Source organism: Ambystoma mexicanum, chromosome 2p (genome assembly GCF_040938575.1).
Source record: "Ambystoma mexicanum isolate Mex_15411 chromosome 2p, UKY_AmexF1_1, whole genome shotgun sequence".
NCBI lineage: Eukaryota > Metazoa > Chordata > Amphibia > Caudata > Ambystomatidae > Ambystoma > Ambystoma mexicanum.
In genome coordinates this window covers 1,227,328,959-1,227,346,309 of record NC_090923.1, presented here as the reverse complement: position 1 = coordinate 1,227,346,309, position 17,351 = coordinate 1,227,328,959, and the positions used below count along the sequence as shown (strand labels likewise).

General features: G+C 50.0%; 1 protein-coding gene across 1 annotated transcript in view; it reads right to left on the bottom strand.

The window, feature by feature from the left end:
• Window positions 1-2,096: 2,096 nt before the first annotated feature.
• The window catches only part of FOXK1 (forkhead box K1), a 763,857-nt gene continuing 748,602 nt past the window's right edge, over window positions 2,097-17,351 (bottom strand). Inside the window, exon 9 of the mRNA XM_069645513.1 lies at window positions 2,097-3,416. Within this exon, the coding sequence (XP_069501614.1) occupies window positions 3,196-3,416 (221 nt within the window). The 3' untranslated portion in view covers window positions 2,097-3,195. The remainder of the gene's footprint in view (window positions 3,417-17,351) is intronic.

The window sequence follows — 17,351 nt, the reverse complement described above, 5'->3', positions numbered from 1 at the left end:
TGGTCCCCGTTGCCCTCTCCCAATCCCCCATCTTTCTAAATACCTAAACCCAACCCGCATCCACATTTTGCAGTAAAACATGATACAAATTTACAAGCAGATGGGCCTGCTCGAAATTGGGTAGTACCCAAATATTGGCAACACTTATTAATTTTTGATTTATAAAAATGTAGTAGTCCCAAAAACTGCTAAATTGCATTTAAGGATAATCTCAACATGGACTTCAAACAAGGAGCATGTGGGGTTTATACTTGGGCAAGGACATAACTCAATTTGGAAAAGCGAATATACGAGGTGGCAAGAGCAGATGCTGTATTCTACACATAGAATTAACATTTTACGCAAAATATAATTCACAAAAACCACATAGAGCTTATTTCTAAGTTACAAATACACCAATTTATTTGACACCATTGAATTCACAGCATGGATTTCCCTTATGAGTCTTTAACTGTTTCTCCCATGTGGTGTAAGTGGGAGAAATACTTGCCAATCTAGGCCCTTTGGAACCAACACATCTGTTCCTGTACCATTGTTAAGACTGATTCAACGTTTATGAACTGGAAAGATTGGTAATCTTTACATTAAGCCATAGTTCAGCTAAACCGAACAGAAATGTTGAGGGTGACTAAGTTAATTATATGACTTGTAAGTCACTAGTCAGTTAGTAGGAGTATTCACTTGCTATTTGTGGGAGGGGATTTTGAAGTTATCAATGTCAATGCAAAGTATCAGCCAACAGGTTATTGCAAGATCTTTCTCTTATTGCCCATCCTACAAACCAATATCGGACAATGTATACTTGCTGCTGAATTTGGGCATGAATGTTTGCTTTTTTGAATAAGCGTCACTTCCCCAAAATGTATGACAATAAAGGAAAGGCACATGAAGAACCTTCCAACCACCCAAATCTTGAAAAAGAATACCTGTTTTGACAGCTTGTCTGATCAAATGCCAGTAGATGTAGATGCCCTTTATTTAACAAGTTTCATCATTGCCAATTTAGCCAGATAAGTACAAAGGGAGATGATCCGAGTTGCACATAACCAGGATGTTAAGAGGAGCTAGAACGCCAAGACTGGTCTGCTGGTGACACAAAAAACCATTAGACCATATCTCCCTGCATTTCCAAGGGAGAAAAAGCCTACATATAAAAAAATAATGTGCATGTGGACTCTCATGACAAGGACTTTGATTTGACACTAATAACTTGATCTGTAATATTCAAGTTAAAAACTTCATAAAAGTTAAGAGAAGATGTCAAGCATTTGAAAGCAAATTCTGGCCTTGTTTTTTAATTTTACTTTTCTTATTACGGGGAGGCGGGAAAGTAAACTTGAGAACCTGATTTACTGAAAAGTGTTTATCCTCTACAACATGGCTGGTTCATAAATCACAGAAGGAAACACCAGCCGTATTAGGTATTGGATTTAACAATGATTAGTAAATCTATAAATTAACTTTCGCCCAATTGTTTTGAACCATTAGCCAATCGAATATAAATTGAATAGAACTGCAAAAATGGAAAGTGAAAATGAAACAGCTGGGAGACCACACAGTAGAGAGGGCACAAAGGTCAGAAATAATCTTCAGAATTAGCAATGTACAGGACCATGACAGAGCTGGATTACGCCCGCACTAGATCCTTTAATTGGAGAGGCAGAACAGAGTATTTTCTGGAAAATCAAATATCGTTTTTACTGCCAGAGCTCATGTGCAAAACTTAAAACAAAAGCCACTAGATCATACCAACAACTACATTAAATCAATATGCAGGATGTTCCAAGTGTGAATAATTATAGATCATACTCCTCGAGTGGTGAACTACTTTTTTTTAAAATTCCCAACATTGCACTGCAGAGTGCTGAATAGTTGCACAGTATTATTGCAGCCCAAATGGTCGAAATGGTTCTGAAACAATTTTTGGAGCGGAAGAAAACAAGTCATGGATCTCGCATTTCCCTACTTTTTTAGTACAAGGATAGTAATTCAAATGTCACCCACTCTCCAGAAAATGTATTTTTGCATTTAAATTGGGAAGCTGTATCAGTTAAAAATGACAATAATGGATAGTTTGGAAAGTACCAACAAACTGCAAGTGTTACCAGATGTCTTTATGAATACTTTAAACCAACGTTAAAAAATGACCAGTTGAGTGCGCGTACAAATAAACCGTTCTCCCGATCTAAAAAATCCTTTCTAGAAATGAAATGGGACAACAACAAAACTAGTTCTAACAATGAGACCAACTTTTTTGAATTTCCCATGCAGAACACAAAACATGACAAGGGACTTCAGGGTTAAAATGAAAGCTGAACAGTGGAAAGAAATGACTCGCCATTGAAAACCCGTCAGGAGGTATAGCTTTGTAAAGGTCATCTGAATCAGGAGTTCTAAAAGCAGACAAGACCTTAAACCTAACAGTGAAACATGTAAAAGTATGGAACATTAAAAAAACCATCTCTGAAAATGGAAAGAACTTAATGCTTTCAGTCAGTCTCCTTATCTCCGCTCAAAATGTGTTTATTCAAGATAACTGCCATTTGGTCAGTCCCTGCTCACATAAATTAGAAACAAAACAAGAATTGTTATTCTCTGTGCGTTTCCCTCTTCATTTTGTTGAGTTGTTTGGTACCATGTTGCTTTATGGTAGTCACTGATAACCTGCCTCAATTGCCTGGCGAAGATTGCAGTCTTTCCGCTGAAAGGTAATCCACCTCATATAAAGACTGTTCGCCTGACATGTTAAGGCATTCAAGGAGCCTTCTTCCATTGCTGCTAAACCATGATGTGTTCCTTTCAACATGGTAACAGCAAGCCCTCTCAATTGCTGATGCCCCCAACTGAAACTCCTCTTGAATAGCCAGGTTACAGGGGGGAAGAGAGGACCTCCAGCAGCCATACAATCAGTTGTCCGTATAGAATTTAAAAATGTTAACTTGAAAAAAATAGCTAGGTTTTGCGCACTGTTCGCTGTAGCTGCAGGCTTCTTTTTTTCTACTGTCCATTTTGGCACTGTAAGATTCTATGAACTCCGACACAGTCCTTTAGAACTTTAGAAGTAACCAAAACAAAAAAAAAAGAGCCTTTTCCTTTTTTTCAGTTTTTTTAAACTTTATTTCAGAATCTTTAAATCTTTTGTTGGTGTTCTCTCTTCACTCGATGTCACACACCATCTGCTGGCACCCTGGCCCATCATTCACCAGTGGCCTGCGCTTGTGAAGTAGTGGAGGTGATGACGCCAGCTTGGGCTGCTGACCCAGCTTGGATTCCATCCTCTAGACGGGGTTTTTTGGTGCTTGGTTCACCAGAATGTGCAGTTGAGTTTATGGTCTCTACTTCGCAGGCTCGCACAACCGCTACAGGGGTGGAAGAGCTAGCCTGTGTTGCAAGTAGCTGCAAAGGGTTTGTGAGGGCTGAAAAAAGAAGAGAGAAATGTAAGCACCTTTGAGTTAGCAAAACACACATTAGAATGTTATAAATGATAGAAGGGGAGACACCACATCTGAGAAAAGGGTGAGGAAAGAGAACAAATGGACATTTGTATTAACCGTTTCAAGTTCAATGTGGTTTAAGATAATATTTCCATTAGGAGGCCTGGACGTAACAGATTAGCAGTCTTAAAATGTATGCAACATTAACCATTTGAAAAATAATTGTTTGCATTAAGTATTTGACTTAGCAATACATTTTTCAACTCTTTGTGGAGCAAAACAATCTATCAGGTTACAATAGATAGCTTCTATAAGTATTTCTAATTATATAAAATGATACATAAAAAACAATAACAACAAATATATTAACATGTTTAGGTGATCTAATTGTATTATCAGTATTAGAGGGCCAAGCATCAGGTTGGCTACAAAGGAGTATTACATTGAAATATATATTTCTTTATATAAAGTATACAAAACATTACACCAAAGTCTAAACTGGTTTACAATCAAAACTCATGCGTGAAATTAGTATTGGGTGAGTTACATTCTTGGGAAGATCTAGACAATCTGACAGGGTAATAGAAGGCATGATTCATGACAAACAAAAGTCTGTTTCAAATTGGAAACAACATAGGTTTTAAAGCATTTGAACCAAATCCTCTTTCATATCTCAGTAGGTGTAGACATTCCGAAAAGGTTTTCCTAGTCAAGTCCAGTTTTATATTTTCCATTATCGGAGTCAACATGAAGGAGAGAGTAAAATGAAGCAACTGTCATAAAGGGTTTGAAAAATTTAAGGGTAATTCTGATATTAAGATGTACATTCTTGACACTGAACCAGTAATTTCAAGAAACAAATCTAATTTTGAAGCATATGCACAACTCTATTTTACACTGGAAAAGGGAATCCTTTCATTGTGTTCATGTTCAATATAGCAGATGCCTCTATCAGGTAATTGAATTGGAAATGCTGCACAATTATTCTCAAAAATGAGTTCATTAGTCCATAGAAAAATATTTTCCAAAGAGCCAGATTCATAAGCTTGATTAAGAAAGACATCTCGCATCATTTTCCAGAACTAAAGCAACTGATTTTTTAAAAGAATATTGGGCCATGAGCTCATGAGAATAAAGTCGTTCATGTGAAAAGGCACTATCAGGGGGAGACCAACTTTACACCAAACCGGTATTGCAGCATTAGATTTTGCAAATACATTGTTGAAAGGCAAAGGCTTTATGATCACAATGTAAGTCAGGGAACTTAACTAGACCTTTATTTTTTTGGAAGCTTCAATATACTCAGAGCAATTCTTTATTATTCCATAAAAAATGTGCAAGACTATCACCTTTTTTAAAAAAAAATGAACAGGAATGATAAAAAGGGAGCATAGATGAGAACATTTAAACTAGTCTTTTCGAAAAAAGATCAAGGGACTCCACCAGGAGAAGAAATGGGGAGACCACTGATAAGTTAATTTATCACTTATCTTTATTTTAGAATTCATAAGCAAGATGGAACATTAAGTTTTAATAAAAGGATATTTAGCCATTAGGAAAGAAGATAAGTAAGGCTGCAGAGAAGGAACCTACACTCAACAAAGAGAGAATATAACAAACAAGTAAGGAGAAAAAGTGGCATAAAATCAACAGGGAGACCATTGGATTCTGAAGGTTTACCCAAGTTAATTTTTCTTATGGATTTTTTATTTCTTTATTAGCAATTGGAACTTCAAGGAACAATAAATGTAAAGATTTGGATACAGTGTTAATATCTTTTAAAGGTAACCAGCTATATCACAAGGCGCTGAGGAGGAATGTGGAGTACAAAGATTTTGATAAAAAGAAAGGAACAAGTTACTTACCTGTAACTGTTCTCCAGCATGGATTCACATGCTCATGAATATTCACCGTCGTCGGCTGGGAATCCTCAGTAAAAGAAAAAACAGTTTCACTTTCAAACTGTCTTTCTTTATAAACCAATCACTGAGCTCTGGGTCATGCTGCCCTCAACCAATTACTGCCCTCTCCCCAAAGCCCGCCTCTGGCAGCCATCTTCAGATGTGGTAGCATGTAAAGTGGCCAGTATGACCAAGAAGAGCTGCAGAGCGGCAGGAGGGAGGTTTTGCATGTGAATCCATGTCAGATCCATGCTGGAGAACAACAGTTACAGGTAAGTAACTTGTTCCTTCTCCAGCAAGGGGTCTGGCATGGATTCACATGCTCATGACTAAAGAATACACAGCAGTACATACATCCACAACCACGGGAGGTGGCAAGGCTCAACAGAAGTAATCAGTCTTACCTCCGGACCAGGCTTACCTTCAAGTGAACAGGTTGAGTAGCACTGCTTGGTCGACCCTAGACTCCTCTCTGGAATCCCTGTCGAAGTAGAATCTCGTGAAGGTGTGCGTAGACCGCCACGTAGCAGCCCTGCAGATGTCCAGCAGGTGCACACCAGACAAAAACGACGTCGTTGCAGCAATCGCTCTGGTGGAATGGGCTCTCGGACGGCCAGGCAGCGGTCCGTTTGCCAACCGGTGACAGTGTGTGATACAGCCAGAGAGCCACCTGGAAATGGAAGCCTTGGACAAAGCTTTCCCATGGTTCACAGGACCAAAGTTCACAACGTCTTCCGGAAACTCTTTGTGCGTGCCACATAGAACTTCATAGCACACGCCACATCCAGTAAGTGCAAAGTCCTTTCAGTCGGCGACTAAGGTGTCAGAAAAAATACAGGCAACAGCAAAGGTTCATTGAGATGGAATTCCGACGGGACCTTTGGCATGAAGGAGGGGTGCGTCCGCAGCACCATCCTCGTCTTGAGGAAAGTCATAAGGCTGCTTGCAGGACAGGGCCTGGATCTCACCTACCGTCCTGGCAGAGATGATGGCCACGAGAAAAGCGGTCTTCCACGAAAGGAACTTGAGAGGAGATTGATGAATAGACTCGAAGGGGACCCCCCCCCCCAATGATCCTCGTCAGCACCACGTGGAGTTCCCGCATCGGGGCAGGCGCCTTCACTGGCGGGAACAATCGAAACAGTCCTTTGAGGAACTGCTTGACTAGACAGTGTGACCAAAGAGAAGATGGTCCCGGAGACATGGTGTAGCGGGAGATAGCCGCCAGATGCACTTTGATGGAGATGTGCGCCAGTCCCACCTAAGCCAACGACAACAAATACAGAAGGATCTGAGGGGCCGTGGCCCTCGGAGGGCTGATCTTCTGCGACCGACACCAAGTCGCGAAACACTTCCATTTGTGTCCGTAGCACTTACAGTCGATGATGCTCTGGCCCTGGCAAGGACCTCCCTGCAGTCTGCTAGTAGCTCGTACCCACCGAACTCTAAGGCTGCAGGAGCCAGGGCTTCAGGTTCAGCGATCCTGGGTCATGGTGCAGGATTGCTCCTCCTTCTCTGGCGAGCAGATCTGCGAACACTGGTAGTTTGGAGGTGACGTCGACAGGCTGAGAAGGTCCAGGTACCAAATCTGCCTCGGGCACGCCTGGGCGACAAGGGTCATCCTACACCGGCATCGTTTGAGTTGACTGATGACTTAGTAGTAGAGGCAACGGCAGGAAGGCGTACAGGAACAGGTCTTCCCACGGGAAGGAAAAAGCATCTCTCATGCTCCCCGGCTGGTGGAACCTGCTGGCGAACCTCTGGCACTTGGTGTTCGTCTCTGTCGCAAACAGATCGATCTGGAGTCTGCCCCATCCGAGGAAGAGGTTGTTCACATGATCCTGCCGAAGCACCCACTTGTGGCAAGAGCGCAGCTCCCTGCTGAGAGAGTCAGTGACAGTGTTCTTGAAACCCACCAGGTGAAAAGGCACTGGGCCGCCTCTGGGCGGCGGCGCAGTGCCACAAGTCCTGCGCCTCTCTGGACAGCGCTGGGGATCTGGTGCCCCCCAGTTTCCTAATGTAGAAAATCATGGTGGTATTGTCAGTGAACACCCACACCACTTTTTCCTTGAGGGACAGAAGGAACGACTTGAGGGCCCAGAACACTGCCTGCAGTTCCAGGACATTGATATGGAGATCCCTCTCCTCAGGCCGCCACAGGCCTCTGGCATGGAGGCGTCCGGTGTAGGCACCACAGCCCTCCAGACAAGTGACTGCGGTGACTGTCTCCTGGTATGGGGGGGAGGGGTCTGGAAGCCTGTGCCCCCGGGCGATGTTGGAGTGCACGCCCCACCACCTTATCGCTCGACGGAACTCCTCGTCTAGAACAATCTGTCCGTGAAGCTTCCGACACTTGGATCCACCGGGCGTCCAGGAATTCCCAGAGGGGTCGCATCCGCAACCTGCAGAGCCTGATCAGGTAGATACACAACAATATCATGCAGAGCAGTGACTTGATGGTTCGCACCATGGCAAACTTCAGTGCCAAAAGCCATTTTACCTTGCCTAAAATGGCCACGATCCTTTCTTCTGAGGGGGCCACCAGGAAGGAGACCGTGTTGAGCCTGGACCCCAGGAAAAGAGCGCCCTGCGATGGAATCAAGCACAACTTTGGATAATTCACAGAGAATCCCAGATCCGTCAGCAGCCAGACGGTCCTGTCGGTGTGGTTGACAGCGATTTCCCTTGACTTGGCCCGGATGAGCCAGTCGTCGAGGTCCGCCACTGGTACCAGGCCCTTCTTAAACACCCTGGGCGCCGACTTCAGTCTGAAGGGAAGGGCCTTGAATTGCTAGTGCTTTCCCTGTACGATGAAGCGCAGGAACTGCCGATGCTTCTCGTGAATGGGGATGTGCAAGTAAGCGTCCTCTAGATCCAGCAACGCTAGAAGTCCCCTTCCTCCAACCTGATCATCTGAATTTTTGGGACTTAGGGAACTTCTTTAGTCGGTGTAGGTCGAGAATGGGCTCCCAGCCCCCGGACTTCTTTTTTACCAAGAAGTATCTGGAGTAAACTCTGGCGGCCGCAGTAGCTTTGGAACGCGCTCTATCGCCCTTTTCATTGCATGGCCCGTACCTCCTGCAGGAGCTGAGGGATGTGTTGCTCCTGTCGGGCCACCGGTGGTATCTGCGGACACTTCTGCTGGAATTCTAGAGTGTGGCCGTGAGCGAGAGCGTTGGTGGAGATCATCTTCCACTCACTGACTAAGCCCGCCAGCCGGCCTCCCCCGGGGGGGGGGGGGGGGGGGGACCCGACGTCCTGGTAGGTCCGGTTTCAAGGTGTGCCACCTTGGGAGCGACGACGGAAGCAGCCACCTCCAAAGGCCTTGGAACGACCCCTGTAGGCCTACTGGGTCGTGGAATGGGAGGGTTAATGGTAGGAGGATGATTTGCTGTCGAAACTCTTTGACGATCTTCCGGATTTGCCTCCTGAGTCACAAAAGGAAGGGTGGTGGTGTTGAAGCGAGCCTAGGGCTTGCAACGAGTCATCGACAGCCTTCCGAAAGTGATTTCCCCGTCGAACGCCATGTCCAGGACCCTTGTCTGAAGTTCATGATGAAAGTTTGTGGCTTTCAACCAGCCATGACGACGGAGGCAGACACCGTTATCCCATCTGGCAGAACCGTGATCCGTGATGTCCAGGGCCACGGTGATGGCATGGTCCGATGCACCTCGCCCTCCTGGAGGATCTCCAGCGTCTCGACCCGCTTGTCTGGGAGGAATTCCAGCAACGGGGCCACCTTGTACCACAGCTCCCTGTCATACCTGGCCAGAATCACAAGAGCATTCGCTGCCTTGCCCGTCGTTGCCGCCGAGCATATCACCTTTCGGCCCATGGCGTCCAACTTCTTCCCCTCACTGTCGGAGTGAACCGAGGCTGGCGGCGATGGATTTGAGGACTTCTTCCTTGCAGCCGCTGGGACGACCGAGTCTGGGGAAGGCTGCGATCGCAGGCACTTGAGTGTGGGCTCTGGCACCTCTTCTCCAATAGGTCTCTTTTTGCCAGGGATGAGGTGGGATTCTTCATCAGTGCCAGACCCTCATCCGAAATGTCATCCAGGAGATGCACTGCCAGAATGGTCTTCCTTTTACCCTCTCGGCACTGTTACAGGAACCCTTCCTGTTCGGTTTCTTCTGGCGTCAGCTGGAAGAGCTCCGACGTGTGGGTGACCATGGAATGGAATGATACCACTTCGTCCGGTGGAGACGCTCTCGGTGGAGGGGACACGCCATCGCTGTCGCCCTGTATCTGCCGCTGTCACCCTGTATCTGTCATCGCTGTATCCGTACAAGTATCCCTAGGGGGCAGGGTATGTGAGGCGGATGATGAGGCGGCGTGGGGTGCCACTTCCTCTTCCTTGCCGGCAGTGGGCACCAGTGCCGGCAGTGCCGTCGGCATCCTCTTCTGTATCACCGACACCAGCATGTGGAGAGTGGACAGGATGTCCAGCGACATGTTACTGGGAGGTGGAGGGGAGTAGGCTTACTGGGCTCCGCTGCCGTCCCCCTGGGCGATTATCTCATCGTCCTCCTCAGCGTTTCTGCAGTCATCGTTCCCCAAGTCCTCCAGGACCATGTGAACGAAAGCCATGTCCTCTTTTCCAAAAAAGAACTATCCATGCCATGGAGCTTGGTAGAGGACTCCACTGGCCCCCCCACCCCCTTTTTTGCGTCCTGGGGGGTCTGAGCTGGGCTCAGGGCTGGCATCCTCTTCTCTGGTGTCTTCTCCACCGGCTTGGCTGAAGCCTCCTGCCTGGGAGGAGGGGCCGCTTTGGGTGCCGTCTGGGCCCCCTTGGTCGGGTCAGCCCCTTTAGCCTTTGAGAGGACTGCCGCCACCAGCTCAATCATCGAGGATGATGTAGTCTGGGCCACCTGGGCCTTTAGGGGTAGGTCGGCCACCTTACCCTGTGCCTTGGCCTTTTCCGGCTTCTCCCACAGCTTCCCCGGGTTAGCGGATTTCATCTTCGAGGAGTAGCTGGAGCGAGGGCTTGAGCTGGAGGCCGATGGGGACTATGAAGGGATCCGGTTGTGCGGCGACCCCGACGGAAACGGAGTTGTGATGCTTGGCCTCGTCCTGGACCCCCACTGATGGGGTGACTTCAAAGGACTTAGAAGCCCGCTCCTCAGACTGGCCGGTCCTGGATGAGGCATGCCCCTGCTTGCCGCACGGGATAGAGGGCTTGGCGTTGAGCCATGCCGCCAGTCTACTGTCTCGATCCTTGATGGTGCATTTGGAGAATCCAAGGCAAATCTCGCAATCTGCTTCTTTGTAATCTGGATGAAGACAGTAGAGGCACTGGGAGTGCTTGTCCTCCACAAACACGTTCCTTAGCCTGCAGCAGGAGCAGAGCTTGAAGAGAGAACCTGCATCCTTCTCCTCAACATGGTCCGACGTGTGGTGTTGGCCCGATGGCCTTCTGGAATATTCGATAACGCAACGATTCTTGTCCTTGAGGGGCGAAAGACGCCGACAAACGGATCCCTAACTTGCCGGTTGAAAGCACGAAAGAGCGCGCAGACGCTAGTTGACAACATTTTGACATCTTAACGAAAAAACTAGCAGAAAAATTCCATGGAGCTAAACAAGAGGACTCCCAACACTTGAACGTTTGGTAAGAATCTGAAGATGGCTGCCAGAGGAGGGGCTTAGGGAGAGGACAGTCATTGGCTGGAGGCTGAATAACCCAGAGCTCAGCGATTGGTTTATAGGAGAAAGACTAAGTGAAAGTGAAACTGCTTTTTCTTTTACCAAGGATTCCCGGCCTGACGACGGGGAATATTCATGAGCATGTGAACCCATGCCAGTCCCAATGCTGGAGAAGGAACAAGTTACTTACCTGTAACGGTTGTTCTCCAGCATGGGTCTGGCATGGATTCATGAATATTCCCGGTAGTCAGGCTGGGAATCCTTGGTAAAGAAAGAATCAGTTTCAGTTTCGTTTCTGATCTGTCTTTGTTAGTAGTAACCAATCACTGGTCTCTGGGTCATACTGCCCCCAGCCAATGACTGCCCTCTCCCTAAGCCCCTCCCCTGGCAGCCATCCTCAGATTTGGTAGACCATGCTGGAAAACAACAGTTACAGGTAAGTAACTTGTTCCTTCTCCAGCTTGGGGTCTGGCATGGATTCACATGCGCATGAATATAAGAATACATTGCAGTACACACATGCACAACCACGGGAAGTGGCAAGGCTCAATATTAAACATTACATCAACTCAACATTAAGCATCTCTTACCTCCTCACCAGGTCCACCTTCAGGTGAACAGGTTGCGCAGCACCGCTTGGCCGACTCTGGACTCCTCCCTGGAATCCCAGTCGACGCAGTAGAATCTCGTGAAGGTGTGCGTCGACCTCCACGTAGCAGCCCTGCAGATGTCCAGCAGGGGCACACCAGATAGGAACTCCGTGGTAGCAGCGATCGCTCTGGTCGAGTGGGCTCTCGGACGGACGGGCAACGGTCAGTTTGCCAACCGGTGACAGTGCACGATGCAGCTGGAGAGCCATCTGGAAATGGAAGCCTTCGAGAGGGCCTTCCCTTGGTTCATAGGTCCAAAGTTGACAAACAGCTGTGATGTCTTCCGAAAACTTTGTGCGGTCCACGTAGAACTTCAGTGCTCTAGCTATATCCAGCGAGTACAAAGTCCTCTCGGCCGGCGACGAAGGAGACGGGAAGAAGACTGGTAACACCAAGGGCTGGTTGAGGTGGAAGTCCGATGGCACCTTGGGCATGGAGGGGTGCGTCCTCAGCACCACCCTCGTCTCGTGGGAAGTCAAGTACAGAGGCTTGCAGGAGAGGGCCTGGATCTCTCCCACTCGTCGTGCGGAGGTGATGGCCACAAGAAACGCTGTCTTCCACGACAAGTACTTCAACTGGGCCGAATGCAGAGGCTTGAATGGCGGCCCCATGAGCCTGCTCAGCACCACGTTGAGCTCCCACGCCGGGGCCGGAGCCTTCACCGGCAGGAATGAACGGAACAGTCCTTTCATAAACTCCTTCACCAGGCGATGGGACCACAGAGATGATCGCCCATAAGTTCTGGTGTAGCGGGAAATCGCAGCTAGATGTATTTTGATTTAGGCATGAGCTAGCCCTGCCTTGGCCAGCGATAGCCGGTACGGCAGCACTCTCAGGGCCGTAATCTGTAGGGGGTTAATCTGTGCGCGGCACCAGACAGAGAACCTCTTCCATTTGTGTCTGTAGCACTTGAGAGTTGAGGACGCCCTGGCCTTTGCAAGCACCTCCTTGCAGTCCACCGGGATATCGTACCCTCCAAACTCTAGTGCTGCAGGAGCCAGGCCTGCAAGTTCAGCGACCCCGGGTCGTAATGGCGCCTCCTTCTCTAGAGAGAAGATCTGCGTCTGTCGATAGTTTGACGGGGGGGGGGAGACTGACAGGTCCAGAAGGTCCGGGAACCAGATCTGTCTCTGCCAGGCCGGCGCGACGAGGATCATCCTGCACCGGGACCTCTTGAGTTGGTTGATGAGTCGCAACGGCAACGGGGGAACACAAACAGGAACAGGCCGTCCCAGGGGAACGAGAAAGCATCGCCCATGCTCCTCAGCTGGGGAAACCTGCTGGCGAACCTCTGGCACTTGGAGTTCGTCACCGTCGAGAACAGGTCAATCTGGGGTTTGCCCCATCGTTGGAAGAGTCGATCCGCTTGATCCTGACGCAGCTCCCACTCGTGGCAGGAGCACAGCTCCCTGCTGAGCGAGTCAGCAATGGTGTTCTTTATTCCTGCCAGATGGAAGGATACCAAAAACATCCCCTGGGCGATGGCCCAGTGCCACAGATCCTGGGCCTCCTTGGATAGGGCTGGGGATCTGGTGCCTCCCTGCTTCCGGATGTAGAACATTGTGGTGGTGTTGTCGGTGAAGACCCTCACCACCTTGCCCTTGAAGGACGGAAGGAACAACCTGAGGGCCCAGAACATGGCTCGGAGCTCCAGGATGTTGATGTGGAGTGACCTCTCCTCCGGGAGCCAAAGGCCTCTTGCGTGGAGATCTCCGGTGTGCGCTCCCCATCCCTCCAGGGAGGCGTCCGTCGTCACAGTCTCCTGATGTGCCGGGGTCTGAAAGTCTGTGCCCGGCGCAATATGCGTGCGGGTGCCCCACCACCGAATCGCTTGGCGGAAGGCCTCGTTGCGTGGGATCCTGCCTTCGAAGCTGCCTGCCGCTTGTATCCAACGGGCGGCGAGGAACTCTTGTAGCGGACGCATCCGCAGCCTGCACAGACGCACCAGGTAGATGCATGAGGACATCATGCCGAGCAGGGACTTGATGGATCTCACCCTGGGCACTGCACCTTGCCCAAGATGGCCTTCGTCCTCTCCTCTGACGGTGAAGCCAATCGCGCCACTGTGTCGAGCTTGGCTCCCAGAAACACCGCAACCTGCGACGGAACCAGGCGGTATTTACGAGTAGTTGATGGAGAATCCCAGATCCGTGAGCAGTTGGACAGTCTTCGCTGTGTGTTCGACGGCGAGTTCTCTTGTCCTTGCAGGGATGAGCCAATCGTCCAGGTAGGGGTAAACGTGGATCCCCCCACAGGCACAGCTGCGCCGCCACTGGTGCTAGGCACTTGGTGAATACTCTGGGCACCGACTTCAAACCGAATGGAAGGGCCTTGAACTAGTAGTGCCGTCCCTGGACCACGAATCAGAAACTTTCGGTGTCGTTTTAGAATGGGGATGTGAAAGTAAGCATCCTCCAAATCTGACGACAGGAAGTCGCTCTCCTCCAGCTGTCTCAGCACGTGCTTTTGGGCCTTGGGTCAGTGGAGATGGACTCCCACATGCTGACTAACTTCGCCAGCTGGCTTTCCCCCGGGGTGCTCAGGTGGAGGCCAGACGCTACGGCCGGTTCAGTCCTGCTTGGCAGCGGACTTGCCGCCTTGACCTCCTTGGCAACGACGACGCGATCCTCCTGACTTGCCTCGTCCTCTATAGGCCGCTTGCGACGAGGAGCGAGCCGCCTGGCGGTATGTCGAGGAGCCACCGCCGAATCCTTTGGAGGCAACTTGCTTGCCTCCGGAGTTCCGGAAGGGCAGCCGTTGTTGCTGCAAAACTCCCAAGGCATGCGCCGTCTCCGTGTCGGTCTTGATGGCCTGCAGAGATTCATCTACTGACTTTCCAAACAGGTTGTTCCCGTCGGAGGGCATGTCCAAAACTTTGGTTTGCACGTCCTGACGGAAATCAGTCGCTTTGAGCCACCCCCGTCGCCAAAGGCAAACACTGTTGCCCAACTGGCAGAAACCGGTGTCAGCAATGTCCGTGGGCCACCGTTATGGCGTGGTCCGACGCCACCTCACCTTCCTGCAAGATCTCCAGGGCCTCAGCCCTCTTGCCATCTGGGAGGAAGCCCAGCAGGGGAGTGATCTTAAACCACAACTCCCTGTCGTAGCGGGCCACAATCGCTAGGGCATTGGCCGCCTTCATTGTCGTCGCCGCCGACGAGATTACTAGTCGTCCCATGGCGTCCAGTTTCTTCCCCTCACCGTCCGGTGGGGAGGTCGAAGTTGAAGCCGTCGCCCCCGCCGCTTTCTTCTTGGCTGCCGCCGAGACGACCAAATTCGGGGTCGGCTGCGCCCTAAGGCACAAAGGGGCAGAATCGGGACCCGGTACTTCTTCTCGTACCGGTCCCTCTTGTCGGGCGTAGTGGCTGGGTTCTTCAGGAGAGAGAGCCCTTCGTCCCAGATGTCATCAAGTAACGGGACTGAGGACCGCCTTCCTCTTGGCCTCAAGCCGTTGATAGAGGAAGCCTTCTTTCTTCTGTTCTTCGGGGCAGAGCTGGAAAAGCTTGGATGCCCTGGCAATCCTGGCGTCGAAAGAGCCAATTTCATCAGGCGGGGAGGCCTGAGGGGGTGGTGATGGCAGGCCCATCCCGTCGTCACCACTGTCGTCATCCGTCCCTGTCGTGGCCGTATCTGTTCCCGTTTCCTCCCTAGGATCAGGAGAAGGCGATTAAGGCTGAGAGGGCCGCGAGGGTTGGAAGGGCGGGGGTGGATGAACGCTCCTCTGCTTGCCTGGAGGGCTTCCCGACGGCCCCGGTTCTGCTGGGTCGTCCGTCGGGGTTAAGGGTAACCTCGTCCTTATCGCCGTACATAATGCTTGGATTGCCATTAAGATGGCCCCCGAGTTATCCTGAGGCTCGAGCACCGGCTGCGACTGGCGCGACGGTTGGGAGGGTGAAGCCCTCATCCTCCACAGGCTCGTCGGTGCCACCGTTGCTCTCTTTGTCCGCCTCGTTGGGATTTCTTCCGTGGGTACGGACCTCCTCGAACCTCTTGCTGAGGACCTTCACGACTCCAACCAGTTCCTCTTCAGAGGCTGAATCCGTGTCCGTGATGGCAACCGGCCCCCCCTGCTTTTCCATCGGGGTTCTCATGGGGGTCTTATCAATGGGCTGAAGAGGATTCCCTCCGCGGTGGCAGGTCCCCGAGGTCGCCTCCACTGAGGTATGCCTCCACAGGCTTCACAGGGCCGCCATGACTCCCTCGATAGAGGCCTTAGCCAGGTGAATCAAGGCCTTCACCACCTTGTGCGCGCTTGAGACCTTCACCTTGGGGGGAGGGTCACTGCCTCGCTCCCCCTCGGCTGACTCCTTCGAGATCGACCGGGACTTCTCCAGAAGCTTACCCGGGTTCTCGGATTTTCTCTTCCCCGAGCCAGAGCGTTGGCTTGTGGTTGATGGCGCCGGTGAAAGTGCGCTCTGCCTGGCAGCCGAGGAGCCCGACCCTTTGGCGCTCCTGGTGCCCGCGGACTTGCGGTGCCTAGCCTTCTGTTGGGCCCCCGTCGCCGGGGTGCCCTCACAGGACTTAGAAGACCGCTCAGACGACGACTTCTCACCTGCTGGGCCCTTCTCCAGCCAGCTGGCGAGGTGGATCCGACGATCCCTCATAGTCCATTCCGACAAGTTCTTGCAAAACGCACAGTCCTTCTCCACGTGCGTTTTGTCTTCATGAAGGCAGTAGAGACATCTCGAATGATCATCCTCCTTGAAAACATTTTGTAATCCGCATCCAGGGCAGTTCCTGAACAGCTTGGATCCGGGCGTCGAGCTTCCCTTGTCCTGGGCCATGTCCATGAGGTAGGCCTCAGATCTTCTGGAATCCTCCAAGAAGTGTAACTCGACGAAACTTCGCCCTTGAGGGGTGCAGAAAATTCCAAAACGGTTCCCCGTTGATCGAAAGTAGAAATGGTGGAGCTTGAGGCTTGATTGACCGAAGACAAAAGAGAAAACTCTTTGAAAAAACGCAAAACGCAGTAAAAGATCGAGAGCTATAGCACAAGGACTCCCAACACTTGAACGTGCGGGAAAAATCTGAGGATGGCTGCCAGGGGAGGGCCTTAGGGAGAGGGCAGTCATTGGCTGGGGGCAGTATGACCCAGAGACCAGTGATTGGTTACTACGAAGAAAGACAGATCAGAAACGAAACTGATACTGATTTTTTCTTTACCGAGGATTCCCAGCCTGACGACGGGGAATATTTATGAGCATGTGAATCCATGCCAGACCTCATGCTGGAGAAATGCATGAACACATCACATAGTATTGAGCATGGAAAGATATAGATTTATTTTGACATTTCTTCCCTTTTTTGCATTATACGTCACATATTCACAATAAAGTCAATACGTGCCCAAGAGGTCTGTGGTTTCAGCCCAGTCATATCTAAACAACTTTCTTTTGACTATGGCCATGTTGTATGCAAGTTCTTCCATCGAGGAACCAGTAGGTTGTATGGTTTTGGACATCTGCATTTTCAAATCGGATATGGTGGAACCTGAGTTTCGTGTGTTTTGCCCCCCTGCTCTGGTATAAAGAATTGTTTGGCGGGTTTAGTAACTTGGCAAACTCTGCCAGGTTCCTCCACGTGCCTCTCGCGTCTAAGGAGATGACGCCAAACTTGTGTCTTATTATTACGTTGGGCACTGAGTTAGCCAACCCAAGGTTTTTTCCCCCAAAACATCCCCGGCACTGGGTTAAGGTAGATCCCCAAGTCAAACAGTGAGA